The 15502-nt window shown below is 42.5% G+C and overlaps 1 protein-coding gene across 1 annotated transcript in view; it reads right to left on the bottom strand.

Annotated features, from left to right (window-relative positions):
• Positions 1-10415: 10415 nt before the first annotated feature.
• The window catches only part of LOC122061860 (proteasome subunit alpha type-5-like), a 33857-nt gene continuing 28770 nt past the window's right edge, over positions 10416-15502 (bottom strand). The window contains exons 4-6 of the mRNA XM_042625376.1: positions 11783-11885; positions 10912-10977; positions 10416-10786 (exon numbers count right to left, since the gene is read on the bottom strand). Of these exons, the coding sequence (XP_042481310.1) occupies positions 10694-10786; positions 10912-10977; positions 11783-11885 (262 nt within the window). The 3' untranslated portion in view covers positions 10416-10693. The remainder of the gene's footprint in view (positions 10787-10911; positions 10978-11782; positions 11886-15502) is intronic.

A 15502-nucleotide genomic window follows, 5' to 3' on the forward strand; every position in this document is an offset into this window, starting at 1 on the left:
CCATGTATGAATAATAAAGGTATGTAGCCGTATTCTATGTTAAGTGCACACATAAATATGAGTCGGGGCCGAGCCCTATCAAAATCCTAATGATTCGGTTAAGTTTTGGCCTATTGGTGGGTGCTCATGGATGGGTCGGACCCACCAGTGTGACCTACCACTCTGGTCATGAGATATTTGGACCCAAGTATAAATAATATTTATTGTCTTTTCTTTCCCTCATTTATAGTGTCACACGGTGGGTGAGAAAAGTAGAGAAGAGAGAGAAAAAGAAGAAAGAGAAGAGAAGAAGGAGGAAGAAAAAGGGGAAGAAGTTGCTCGTTGTGCTACACCAGGGTTGAATCTTTTGATTTCAAAGCTGGATTAGTGATCCACATCTCGAGATCTATGATTTGAGGTGAGTAAAGTCTATATTCCTAAAACCCCCAATAAACCCTAAGTGAAACCTTTCGATTTGGGTAGGAATCCTTTAGATCTTGTTAATATCTCTTGAGAATGTGAATCTAAGGTTTAATAAAGGACCTAGATGTTGTTTATGAAGGATTTAGAGGAAGAAATTGCAAGATTTGAAAAGCACTTGTTGATCTCTTGAGCTAAAGAGAAGATTTGACGTTTTGAAGTGTTCTTGAGCAAAGAGGTAAAACCCAAGCTTAGAACTTTGAATCAATCATAGATCTATGTTGGAATCATAATGTGTGACCTTATATTTGTGAAAAATGCAGTCGAATTGACCTGTGGTGGTTTCCCAAGGGTGGGATGAAGAAAGGGAGTGAATAGCAAAGTATTGGTTCTGAGTGGTGGGTGCCTGGAAATGGTCAGACCCACCAATCTAGAGTCCACCTGTCCTAGATGGGCTATTGACTCAACCAATGAGCAAGATTGCCCGTCGTTCCTAGCCCGCTGGTCTAGGCAGAGCCCTGTGCCGAGCGACGAGCGACGAGCGACGACTGAGGACCTGTGGCCACCTGCCCCACCGGTTGACCTACCAATCCAACCCATTGGGTTTCGATTGGGCCCAAATTTATTAGACAACCTCCTATGGTGATTTTAAACATGTTGGGGTCATCGTATTCTATTGGTTGTGAACCTAAAGTGGAGATATACTAAGCTTGACCTCATTTATGATAGATTGTACTAGAAACTCACATTATCGCACGCCGAATCTTCCTCGTACCAAGGGTGATCATTGTACACAATTAGGTAAATGGCAAGAGGACATTGACTTTATTTTTGGAGTGTTTTTGCATCATTCCATTATTGTGGCAGACTAGCCATGACATCATTTCACTATTGTGTGTAGCCTAGTCATCCTCGAATGCCATTTGCATGCATTGATGTGTGCATTATAAAATTCATTTATGACTTGATATCCTAATATCTTTAATTGTTAAATGCTTATTCCTGCTTTGAGATATGAGATAGATGACTTTAAATTATTGAATATGATGCATTGCTAGACTAAATGCTGTAGTCGGCTTGGACATGAATGCATTGGTGGCCCGTGGAATGAGACGCGGTGGCACTATACAATCATACCATCTCATATAGGAGCATGCAGTTAAAAATGACTTATCCCTATGCTATAACCCGTCCCAGTAGGGGTTTAGGTGTTGGGTATATCACTAGATGGAAGCCCGAGGTTGTGTACCAACGGTGGTGGTTAGAAGTACGCCCGGTCGATCACTAGGACGGTCAGCAACTTTGGTCATATAATAAGAGGGCCAATCATACTGCTTTTAAATTAATGCAGGGCAAGGCCCATTTTACTTTAATGTAGGGGAAGGCCCATTTTACTTTTTTAGTACCCACGGCTGGCCTTCTCCAGCAACCCTTTGGGCGTATCACGGGATAGGATTCGTGGCTCGTACCGGAGGCATACGCACACTGTGGTTGTAAATAGCACATGACCTATGACTTAGATGTGATGTTTAGGTGGTTTAAGATAATAAAATTGGACTTGCATACATATAGATGCATTTGTATTGCGAATGATTGCTTGGTCTTTCTTTTCACTTACTAGGCTAGTGAGCTCATCCCACGTGTACACCACTTTTTAGATGATCTTGCAGGTTATCCGGCTGAGGAGTTGGACCCAGGACCCACTCTGGAGTTTTCAATTGAAGACTGGTGGGTCCCTGGAGGTCTTGGGTACGAGGCCAAGTGCCCGTGCAAGAGTTGTGTTACGGGACAGCAACACTGATACCAAACTGGGATTCTTTTTTTATTTTATAATGTTACCCCTTTTGTGCTCTGGATGTTTAAATTGTAATTCTCGTGTATAAATCATGCCTACGGGCCCATATGTATATGTACTATGTAATGCAATTTGGGTATCAAGAGTATTGAGGTATTTACAGGTATGTACATGTAAGACTTCCGTTGAAATTCAAAATTTGCTTGACTTACTCTGTGTGTGTGTGGGTGGGTGGGTGGGTGGGTGGGTGTGTGTGTATGATGTGTTATGGTTATTGTATCAGAAGATCCTGGTAGGTTTTGGGTTAACAGGAGTTAACTCGATCATCGGTTTGGTTTTATGTGAATGGGGTGTGGTAACAATAGACAAGCAGATACATGAAAATGGCACTCATAGATGTCATGATAATATATAAGATGAAGATGATGCAATAAACACTCCAAAAATTTAAAGTCAATGTCCTCTCCCCACTTACCTATTCTTGTACGAGAATATGCGTACACGGTACAAGTAAGATCCGACATGTGAAGAAAAATGTCTCGAAACCTAACACAAATAAGAAACTTATAATGCATATATTTTGGGACCATAAAATGATGAAGGATATGGTCTCAATGCGTTTATTAACGCGGAGGAAGTTGTCGATGAGTTTGAGTTCAAACGGAGCTCATTTGAGCTACAGGTAGGTCACACAAGTGGGTAGGAGGACCCACATGTTCAAACTTCCCAGGCAGACACACTGGAAAGAGCTACTGACGGGTCTGGTACACATTGATCCTACCCACCAGTAGGACCTCAGGGCTAACCCAAGACCGGTGAGTGCTACCTGCGGGTCAAGGTAGCCACCAGTCCTACCCGTTGGTAGAACCCCAAAGCCCAGTCAAGATCGGTGGGTTATATCGACGGGTCTAGGTACCCATCGGTCTTACCTACCCCTGTAGGCTCTGAAGCCCAGGTAAGACTGGGGGGTCACACTGGTGGGTCTAGTTACCTGCCGTGCTACCCACCAGTGTTCATCCGGTTCTACTTCTCTTCTTCTCTTCTTCATTTCACCTCTTGGGAATCCAAGGGGGTTTTTCCAACCTCATTTCTCACGAATTTTAGGCTTCATCCATTTGATTATACCATGAATCCAAGTTCAATCAAGGTTTTTGGGAACAAAATCATACCATATTTCAAGAAACCCCAAAAACTTAGGACCCTCTTTCCCAACTCAAAATGTCACCAAAATGCTTTCAAATCTTAATTTCCCTTCCTTTAAACTTCAAGAAATCATATAAGGTTTCTATTAACTCTTTGATTTGACCACACACAAGAGGGTTTCATCATATTCCAAGCACTTATGGCATTACCTACCTCAATATGTAGATCTTAAGGCGTCGATCACTATTCCGGTGACGAAAAGGCAAGATACAGCTTCGAAAATCAAGGGGGAACACTTTCTTTTACTTCCTTCCCTTCTCTTCCCTCTTTCTCCCTCTTCTTTACTTCTCTGCACCAACCCTTGCTGAAATAATAATGGGAGAGAGGAGTAAATGCTATTTTTTCCTTGAATTATAAATATCTACTAGGGTGTGTTTGGTTTTGTCATTCTATGGCCCGAAACGCATTGAATCACAATATCGGGTGAAGTAGCCGGCATTATTGGGCACACATGACTTTGTTACGATAGGAAACCTGAAACAAGCATGCTCACCCAAGTTGGGCTTGTTGGGGCCCACGTTTCGTTACAGGTGGGTCGCACCCACCAGTAACCACCCACCTGTTGGCCAAAACATGGCCAACCTCGCTGGATTTTGGTGGGAAATGGGTTCTTAACGTATATCTCACTCCCACCACTTGTCGTGGACCAAGTTCTCATCATCTAATACGATAACATACTTTTCCTACTCGTACATGGCCTTATGATACGTGCAAGGGCACGGCTTAGGCATGCGAACCACATCGGGCACCGGCTCAATCTTGTCCAACCACCCCACATTTGATGTCACCCTTGCTGTCATACACCATAGGGCCCATGAATCAACCATTTCCGGTTTGGACCCTGCATGACCAAACTGAACCAACCGGTCAATAAATCGGGTTTAAGAGTAGTGTTCTACATTAGGCATATTACACGGATCACGAAGCCACACAAGGAAACCCATCATTGAGCCATAGATGGGATTTTCGATGCTCAGAACAATTGGGTTTAGTCTTAATACCAATGGTATGAAAAGGTCCATTGCAGTATCTTTATGATATGGGAGTGGAGACACGGTCCACAGGGAACTAATTGAGAGAGAGAGAGAGAGAGAGAGAGAGAGAGAGAGAGAGAGAGAGGGGATGGAGCTATTTGGCACAGACCTTAACATATTGAACATAAATGAAAGCAGTGGTTTCGGCTTTAAACCTGTAGTCTCCATTGAAGAAATCCAACAAAGATTGGTTGAGCCCTTGAGAGCAAGAGGGAGAGAATAAGAAGAAGGGTGTGGGAGAAGATAATACAGGTTGAATAATAAATAAATTTATAAAATATAGATGGAAAAAAAAAAAAGAAGAAGAAAAGCATGAGAAAGAGACTTTAATGGCGGTTTGTACCTAACCTTTCCCATGGCTATTCAATCTATTTAATTATATGATTCTGTAAGGGTAATGGCCGTGGATCTGGGCCTCTCTCTCGGGCATCTGCAGGCTCTTACCATCGCATGTCTGTGTGGAGACATTTTGGGGCCTATTTCATAGTGGCTCTATCCCTTATAGGTTTTCTGAACGGCATATTAATGATAGTCCAATATCGGGGATTGGGAGACATAAGATTTGGAGTTGCCACCTATAGGACCTGATGGGTGAGCCCGATTCGTAAGAAAGAGACCAAAGTTTGGTTTGGTTTGATTTAGAGATAAGGGTTAAGTGTCAGGTTGTGGAATTGGAAAAGTGTTAGGCACCCATTCCACCCAGTTAAACCAGTCTTCGAATGAACATTCTTCCCTAATTGTTCCTACACTGCATGCATGGATAAGATATTACTATGCTACTATTTACACTACCTCGTAGGGACTAAAAGTCTATATTGAGCCTACTTTGTTGAATAATTATACCTGTGCTCAACCCCTGTTTCGGGTCGAGAGGCATGGGCCCCTTCTGATGTGGACTTTGGTAATGGTCTCCTGGCTCAGGTAGAGGTGCATTCAATCTTCAATGTTTCCTTCTTGGGAGAATTGGGTTGTCTTGTGGTCTTTCAGAGCAACAAAGAATCTTTGGGATTTGGAGAGGATCTAAGTGTCTCCAAGTCTTATGGACAACATGACGTGGCCTTTTTTAGGACTTGTCTATGTCTAGGGATTTTTTTGGGTCTTTCAAAATTTTGGGATTTTTTATTTTGGCATGCAAATTGAGGTAGCACAACCAATAGGTACTTTAGCAAAACTTTTGCTTAGGAGGGTTTAGGCAACAAAAAGACCAAAATAAGGACTTAAGGGCACTTCTCCGGCATTTGGACACACATTTGAAATTTGGTGAGTGAAAAGGGAAGGGGTAGGTGAAAAGGCAAGTTGGTGTGTCTTGCGAATGGAAAATAGTGACCCTTTTATAGCAATTCAAACAAAAAAAGTATGAAATCTCACTGTCAGCCAAAATGTGTAGCTTTTTCATGGGCCTGCCATTGCAGAATATGCTAATTTGTCAAACCCACTGCAAAATAGGAGCAAAATAGTCAATTTAAACCCCATAGGCCCTCCAGAATCTTATAGGCCCTTAAGATCCAAGGGTGGAATGGTAACTCTCCCTGGCCCCGGGTTGCCCTTGTTTGGGTTCCTGACTTTAGGGACCTTTTCTGGTAGATCCAATGGTCTAATTTCCACACATCATATATTGTTGGAATTGTTTTTCCGAGCACTATCCAATGGTTGGGGTGTTGAGCTCCTTTTTGGCATAAAAAAATTTGGGATTTGTAGGGAAGGATAATTTTTCTATTGCAAACTGGGGGGTTTCAAAAATATTTTTTATGTTATTCCCATACTATTAGAGACTACTTGGAATTGATTCATCTACATATGGCACGCTAATATTGGGTGCTGCAAGATCGGGCTTGGTTTGGTTATGTAGGGCCCTGGGCCAGATTAGGATTTTGGATCTGATTAGGGTTTCAAATTAGATTAGGGTTTTGAGTTGGATTAAAGTCGAGTTGTAGGTCATTTCAAAATTCTAAGTCCACCGAAAGGGAGCGTAGATATCACCCACATCCTGTAAGTCATCATTGCTGAAAGTGGGTGATAAAAATTAGGTGTCTATAGAATGCCCCTCTTTGGCTAGCATGTGCCACAACCAAAGGGTAAAGAAAAGAACTACCATAATTTGTCATCTTGCTTAAGGATGGAGAAGATGCAATACGAAACAATGAGCATTTAAAGGCAAAAGATAAAAACTCGAGAAATTGATCAGTTTTGAAGAGAATTTGAAGGTCAGAACTGACTAATGGTGAGATATGAAATCGAGCAATTAACCTTATCAAAGCAAGAAATTAATGTGAACTTTTCTAGTAGAATTAATTGCGAGGCTAAGATCTTAATAGTTCTTACCTAAAGTCGACCGCAATCGGTGTGTGGTTCCTGTAGGATATTAGTAGCATTTGCTAATTAACTAGGTCAATAAGTCACATAGGGCAACTCACGACTTTGGGGGTTTTATTTGTTCACTTTTCCAGTTTTCGCCATCTAGTGTTTTTTTAGACTTAAACCTTAGGCCTCAAGGTATAATTTTGAAATTTTGGCCATCCAATGGTATTCCTACCATTTTAGACATAAACCCTAGAATTTTGAGATTTTGGCCATCCGATCGTATTTCAATCATTTTAGACATAAACCCTATGTCACAAGGTCCATTTTTGAAATTTTGGCCATCCAAGGGTAGTTCAATCATGTTAGGCCTAAATCCTAGGCACAAGGTTCAATTTTGAAATTTTGGCCATCGTTCGGTCATTTTAGACCTAAATCCTAGTTCACAAGGTCCAATTTTGAAATTTTGGCCGTCCAAGGATATTTTTGTCATTTTGAGACCTAAATCATGGGCCAAAAGGTCCAATTTTGAAATTTTGACCATCCATATTTCGATCATTTTAGACCTAAATCCTAGGCCACAAGGTCCAATTTTGAAAATTTTGGCCATCTAAGGGTATTTTGGTCATTTGACCTAAACCCTAGGCCACAAGGTCCAATTTTGAAAATTTAGCCATAATTCATTCAACCTTTGATTTTACCAATTTTGGCTATCTCAAATATGCCCCACGCATGCGCGTGCATTGACTGACTAGCCAATTTGGCTTGTGAAGCTTCAAACAATTTTTACCTGTCTATCAAATCAGATCATTGCACGTGAGCTTTGCCATATTATTAAGACAAAGAAGGGGTTTATTTGATTATTTCCAAGAGTAAGAGTGGCTGTTGCTCCATGTTGGGGTAAGGCATATTATGTCCTGCCTTGTAGTCATTTCTCTTGATTTATGAATTTTTTTTTTTTTCACCAAAAGAAAAGAGAAAGCTAACATTTAAGGGAAGTACTACATCGTTCAGGGTTAGATACATGAGTGGGCATTTTGTTGGTTAGAGTTGCTTGTGCTATATAAGCAAAATATATGACCATGTCATCAAGAGGTCTAAGACTGCAATCTACATTTTCCATGGATTTATACACATCCAAAAACAGAGGAGCCACACTTAGAGGCCAAAAAATATTGTCCAAGTCAAAAGTTAGCTGCTAACTATTATATGACTTCAGAGTTGGTCCAGATTTCCTTCAGACTCCACCCCCGCTTCTGTGCATATTGTGCCTCAAGTAAGAGAGCCATGGTGCCTCCTTCAATAGAATTTGATGTCATCAAATAGTTTGACATTAGTAAGTGGCATTACCCTGTGTAAAACCCCCACCGCCCAACCTGTCATATTTGTGGATGGGCTAGAGATTAAAGCACAAACCATTATGGTTGATTCAAGCAAAGGGAAAATCATAGGAGCAAGAGCGGAGGGAGCTAGTACCTGTTGTTGTACTAGAATTTGCAAGTGGTGATGGATTTGACTAATCCAACTTAATGCAAGGTACAAAATTTTGAAGGGATTTAGTTTTTTCCTTTTTTAAAATGATATTGTTCCTATGAGGCCAAATAAAATAGCATAAAATAATGAACACAGAGAAAAAGTATTCTAGATCGTTACGTGGAATAGAGTTAGAGTTAAAGAAATACATAAGTGTTGAAAGAAAGAAGCATGAAGGGAGGTGGTGTGAAGAGCCAGGGGGCTGGCGGTCCAGATGCGCTTTGTAAAGTCACAGGAGAGGAAATTGTGCAAAAGGTTTCTTGTTGTGAGCTACAGTAGACACAAGTAGGTGCCGTGGGTACCCACCTTCCTATCACATCCAAAGTCAAGATTCCTTTATGGGAGATTCTCCAAAAGAAAATCTTAAATTTTGGGTGGATATGGAGTTTCCATAAGAAGTCCACCAGTGTGAGTAGCGAGATAAGCATGTACACCTATTGGATGATCTAATAAGATTAGTAGATGTACCAGAACTCAAAAAATTTGCAGCCAATTCAGTGGTTAGGATTCCTAATTTTGAAAGGGTACACCACCACTAGTTCGGTTGTGAACCAATAGGGATGTTTAAAATTGAATTAACAATGTTCAAAGGAAGAAATGACAGAAGGAGGCTAGTATTCCACATATTACCATGAATTAAGTCCTAAACCTTCCTATTCTTTACAGGAGTGGGGAGATGGAAATTGGCATCACATAAGGGTTTCGGGTTTGAAGGTATCCAAGTGTCCCACCCAATATCAGTGTTACAGCCATTGCCAATGGTCCGACAAATCATAGAAGAGAGGGTAGGGAGAATACTACAATGCTATTCCATGAACAAGAGCCCTTTTTTTTAAAGGTCTGAGGGATGGAAAATGGACCTAGAAGGGAAACACTTGGACGAGAGTATGCGAGCCCAAAGAGAATCAGGCTCACTCAAGAGTCTCCATCCTAATTTTAAAAGGAGGGCACAGTTCTCGGTTTCCAAAGTTCAAATGCCCAGCCCTCCAAGATGCTTCGGGTTGCAAACCTTGTTCCACCAGATCAAATGCAGCTTTTTGTTATCCTGCACCTCACCATTCCAAAATCTCAAGTAGATAAGAGTCTAATTTATTACAAAAACACTTGGGCAATAAAAAACACGACATTAAATATGAAGGGATGGAAGTTAGAGCGGATTGCAGTAGCACAGTATGTCATGCAAAAGATAACAAGTCAGATTTCTAAGACGATAATTTATTTTTAACCTTATCCGCAATATGTTGAAAGCTTTTACTTCTAGCTCTGGTATGAAAAAGATGCGTACCAAGATAGTTAGAATTTCCAGCCATTTCTTTAATACCAATTAAATTACAAATGGACAATTTGAAGGAGGCGGGGACATTTGAACTGAAAACCAGGCCACTCTTGTCTAGGTAATGGTGAGCCCAGATACTTCAGTGAAGAGGTCAAGCATACCCAAATAAGTCAAGACTGGGTGGCCTAGCAAAATATTAAAGTATCATCCGCAAAAAATAAGTGAGAAATTTCAGGTGCAGAACATGCCACCTCAATACCCTTAAAAAAATTTGCATCCCAATATGTATTTAAGAGTTGAGAAAGTCCTTCCATAGCCATGATAAACAAGATGGGGCTAAGAGGGCAATGTTGTCGAATCCCTCTAGAAGGCTAAAAAAATTAAAGGCAGATCCCCCAAGTTTAATAGAAAAAGATGGGGAGCTAATAATATAGCTCACCAGGTCTCCCCATCTCTCTCCAAACCCAAGGAAATCAAAGATACCCCTTAGAAAACCCCACTCAAGTCTATCATAGACTTTGGCCATATCCAGTTTAATGGCAACTCATCCAATTTTACCTCTCGTTTTCTTCAAATGGGAGATAATCTCCTCAGCAATGACAATATTGTTCAAGATCTGTCGCCCAAGAACAAAGGCAGATTGGAACGAGATGACACGATGGAGAACAGATCTGAGTCGCCACGCAAGGATCATGGAGATGAACTTCTTGATTCATGATTTTAATAAAGTTTTTGGGGCTTCCCTAGTTCCCAGGTAATATTTGGGAATAAAAGAAAAAAAAAGAATTTGCCCAGGCTCATAAGCCGATCCTGTATAGCTTCTGATCGGACCAAAAAACATGATCATTAGTCCGAGTCTCTCCAACACAGACAAGCATTTCATCTCTAGTTTGGACTTTGCGTATTAAAAGAAGATCCATTGTCAAAAAATTACACATTGTCCAGCGAACCACTTTAGCCTGTCTCCAAAATATAAGGGTGACATTGATCAAGAAATAATCAGTTTAGAAACATGAACTTAGCTTTCCTGGTTAGAACCCCAACCAGAAGTGAGTGTTATCTTCTTTAAAAGAAACCGATACAAGATATATTGTTAATATCAATGACAGAGAAATACAAGATGCAGGAAGTACATTGATGATGAGATTATTCACTTTATAGGCGACTGATGACAGCCTCAACCTCAGATGGAGAGTAAAGATGATATATTGGAGCAACCTTAGCAATATCAACATTGTTTGGGGTGACCTGAAATCACACTTAAAGTTGTTAAAGCATAAAAGTAAGATCTATAAAAATCTTGTCTTGAACTGAACACACGTATGTGAGTGGATTACCAACAGGGATTACAAAATGTCTCTCAAATCCTTTACCTTTTCTTCCATTACTTGCTTCAAGATTGAAAGAGCTATTGTTTCCGCTTCCGGGAGAGTCAAGTCCTGCACGTCAACCAACAAACCACATTTACCATGTTCAGATCACCACCGGAGTAAGTACAGAAATTGACAATCAAAAGAGGGATGTGCAAATGGACTTCAGGTAAGGTAAAAAAAAAAAAAGACATAAGCCAAGGTTGGCTACTTATGCCATCAGAGAATTTGTCCCTCACAAATTTATGATTTGGACTGGTTTATGAATCTGCAAATTCATGTTCACCTCTGACTTATCTTTTCAGTAAATTCTAAATGATCCATCCAAACCTAACTGCACAATCAGGAGTATGTCATGTACATAGGTATCTCCCAGGGAGCTCAAAAGAACTGAACTGGAAATTACCACTCTTTGCACTTCTTCCCTCAAACCCCAAAACTAGCCCACCTAAGATTTTGAGTTGACAATGCATGTCTCATGTGGTGCTTACTCCATACTTTATTTTCAACAATCACCAATTCATTATCACAGGGCTAAGTTGTAAAATTTAACTCAGGTCAAATAATCACAATGAGACAAAGGGAATGCTCTCCATACACCCATATCACAATTCTCTGGGAAGACACTTTATGGTGGGCCCAATCTCAAAACAGTGGTGAGGCCCAAAGCTGTAACACCACATGCACATGCTATGAACATTTCAAGGAATAAAGTTTTGGCTGCTGACAGTTCACACAAACTAGTACAGTAAATCAGGAATCTAACGATTGTAAGCAGATACATTTTTTATTTTATTCATTAAAGAAATCTAAAGTCATCATATCTACCAGAGGAAGAAAAAGAAAAAGAAGAAATAGTGTAACAGAAAGGTACCTTGTTATATTGCTCCTGCAAAGAGCTGTCTGCTCCTTCAGAACCTGAACCTATAGCTTTTGCATTGCACTGCCAATATGTACCAGATGGATCTGTGTAGTATCTGCATGTTACAGTGTAGACTATAAACCAAAGCTACAATTATAGTTGCAGGGAAATTATTCATCAAGAAAAAAAACACCAAAGGTTGCAAGGATATTTTATCAAGAATGTCTCTAGCTTTGGGGTTCAGGAGGGTAAAAAATCCAGTTCTTAAAAATTTCTACTCCTAACTTTGCTGCTGCTACTGCTTTGGCAACCCTTAGCCTGCCAGGCATTTTCGGTAACCAATGTCAATAACCCCTAGCCTGCCAGGCGTACACTTGCCCCTCCCAGACCCTGCAGTAGCGGGAGCCTCATGCACTGGGTTGCTCCTTTATGTCAATAACCCATCGAGCAAACTGTTTTCACACTTTAGTGCATCCATCAAGGAATTATATAACAGTGAAACATCAAAAGTACCTGAAACAAAGTCCACATATAAGATTTATTCCCAAAGGAGAATTAAAATCCATATAGCGCCATTGTATTATCTTTACAATTAGGGTTCAAATTTTCACTCATTTGGACAATGGACTCAGTTGCAGCCATGGGTTTGAACCCCCAGCTCATGGACCAAAAAATGGAGTGTTAGCCCACATTTAACGCTCTTGAGCCATGATGAGCACAATATGACAGCTATCATAAGGTGGGACCTTAAACCGAATTTTGAAAATGCCTATGTATAAAGCGCTGATAAGAAGAGGCAACATGTCGCACAGAGAGATGAGAAGTGGGGGAAAGAGTAAAATTACAATCTCTTCTGGAATGGAAGACCTCCCATCCACTGACTACAAGACTGCAGCCTAACACCCAAGTTAGCCTGACGGTCAGCTAAATGAGTTGCTTCTGTGTTGTTTCAGTACCATGAAAACCTGTTCATTCATCAGAACAGCCTATGCATCACACAAACTACTAGGGACCGATAAAAGCCACAATTGGAGAGGAAGGACCAGGAGGGAGCGATAGAAGCCACAATACGGGAGGCACTGGGTTCAGAACTCTAGTTTTCAAGAGACAGCAGATGACCGCATTTGAGGAACGACTACGGGATCGAATGTCAGCTTGTTTTGCCAGGGAACTTAAGCCCCGAACATTCCAGATAATCGAAAGGGTCATTTGGAAGGAGGTAGGTGTGGGATCGAGGACTCAGGGGAGCAAGAATAATGCCTGGGGAGGCAGCATCAGACTTGTTCTTATGTTGCCGCTGATATTCCCTAAGAGGGGATTACTGGATCGAGCTGTGCATCTTTGAAGAGGTCTTGATGGGAGGGGCAGCAATGATGGGTTTGTTGGGCATGGACTTAGGAGGCAGAGACTTCTTGGAAGCTTTGTCACGGCTAGCAGCAACAGGGCCAACTGCTGGAAGAGCAGTAGGGTATCAGCAATCAGTAGGGAAAGCAGAGTTGTCCGTAGCAGAGGAAGTAGCTTGCTTGAAGTGGGGAGCTGAGGTCGCGGGGAGCAACAATGGAGGGGGGGCCCGAAATGCAGCTCGCAGGCAGAGAAGGGGCTCCCTTGAGATGAGAATCGACCAAGGGGGAAATGCCGTGCAGCGTCATAGCAGAACCAAGAACGACAGGCAGGAGGCCTATCAAGGGTAAGTGTGCAGGAAGGGCCTGCACTGACCTGAGGTTGGTGGAGCCACCTTCCAAGGTGGGGGCTGACGGTGGAACAGCAGAAGCATCAACCCATGTAGACTCTGTAGCAAGGACAGAGGAGGTCGAGAGAGTTGCCATAATTGAGAACAAACTGGCGGATGGCCAGCGGAGAGGAGGGATGCAGGAGGGGCCTGCGCAGACCCAAGCTTTAGGGTGACACCTTCCAAGGTGTGTACCGGCAGAGCAAAGGTGGCAGGGAAGACCTGCAGGGAGGTACAGAAATCGGGTGAAGGAGATGCACCCAAAGGCAGGGGAAGAATGCCCGAATGGGTACGAAGGTTAAGTGGGTCGAGAAGGGGGAGGTGGGTAAGTTGATCAGTCGATGGGTGGTAAGGATGGGTCGGATTAGAAGGGTGGGTGATATGGATGGCTCAGGTGCGGATTAGGACACGAGTTTGAGATAGGAAGGTCCATATTCTGACAAGATGGTTTGTCAGTGGGCAAAGAAGGAGGCGGTTGGACCGAAGGGTTGGGCTGGGAAGAGAGGGGAGACAGTTCGAAGGAGGATGGGATAAAACGTTGGTGGAAGGGGCAATCCCACGTGGGCTCAAAGAGGTGACGTGCTCCAAGGGGGAGGGGAAGGTGATCAAAGTGGAGAGGGTTTCTTGCAGCAAAGGGAGGCCAGAGGAGGCAACAGGGGTGACAAAGGACACCAAAGGCAAATAGGGGTCACAATCCACAGAGGGTAGCTCTGAACAAGGAGAAGTAGTGTGCGGCAAAGCATCTTCAGAGTGGTCAACATCATTAGAGGCGAAGTCATCCGACTGGTTAGAGATCTCGCCAACTTCTTTGTTAGAGAGGAGGATCGCATATCAGTTATGACCAGCGATTAGAAGCTCACGGTCCTTTGGATCAAGGGACTCCGGTCTTGCAGGCAGCCGCCATCTTCGAGAGTTCAAAGTGTTCACCATCAGGCCGTGATTTCTCTGGTTCCGACACTGGAGCTTTCTGCGACCATGGGTGGGCCATAGGGGAGACCAATCTGTTCAAGGGATTGACTGCAGCATCTGGCATACTCGAGGGAATGGCTTCAGGGTTTTGAGTCAATGGACTCTCAGCAAAGGGGACATATTTAGGCTTGAAGAACTTTGTATTGTGGCCAAAGGTCTTACATATATCACACTGAGGGGGGAGCCACTCATAGTGGACTTGTTGGCTAAAGGAGTATCCTTGAATCCTTAATCATCCATAAAAGTAACAGCAGTGGGAGGAGGAGCTTCAGCCGACACTTCAATGCAAATCCTCGCAAATGCGAGTCTGTCCATAAGCTTCGTTATGTGGTCTGAAAAAAGGGGTTTGCCAATAATTGATCCAACAATACTTAGACCACAGGGGCACCAATAGTGGAGAGGGAGATTTGGGAAGGCCACCCAGACTGGGATTGGGATGGTACCGAAGTCCACCTTGTTGAAGACAGTGTGCTGGTCCCAGGTTCTCAAAAAGATTGGTTTTCTGCCAACCAGCCAGGGGTGGCACTCAAGAGCAGATAGCTTGTCTTCTTCAGATGAAAATTTGAAGATGAAGATCCCGTTATCTAGCCTAAAGATGAAGAGTTGGCCACGAGAGTGCCATTGGTTGACCAAAGATCCTTTCACAATATTGAATGGTGGTCTGCTTCCAAGGAAGTGCCCAACCAGATAATGTTTCTAGTTTGCGATTTCAGGTTCCAGGAGGCCAAAAGGGCACATTCCAACTTTCTTGTCATCCACAATGGAGGGGGTAATGAAGAACAAGGAGTGACCATCTCTGTAAGAGGAAGGTGACAGATTGGCCACAGAAACCCAGGGTTTGGGAAGGGAAGGTGAAGGGTTTGGATCATGAGGGTTTAGGGTTTATCTTTCTCATACATGCCCTGACATAGCATATGCCGTCAGTCTGGTTAGCAAGTACCATAATTGTCACGGCTCCAAGACGAACCAACGTGTTGGAGGGTTGCCTAAGCGCTTAAGCGACAAAGCGTCTTCCTTAAGGCGAACAAAGCGAC

The sequence above is a fragment of the Macadamia integrifolia genome, chromosome 14 (genome assembly GCF_013358625.1).
Source record: "Macadamia integrifolia cultivar HAES 741 chromosome 14, SCU_Mint_v3, whole genome shotgun sequence".
Taxonomy (NCBI): domain Eukaryota; kingdom Viridiplantae; phylum Streptophyta; class Magnoliopsida; order Proteales; family Proteaceae; genus Macadamia; species Macadamia integrifolia.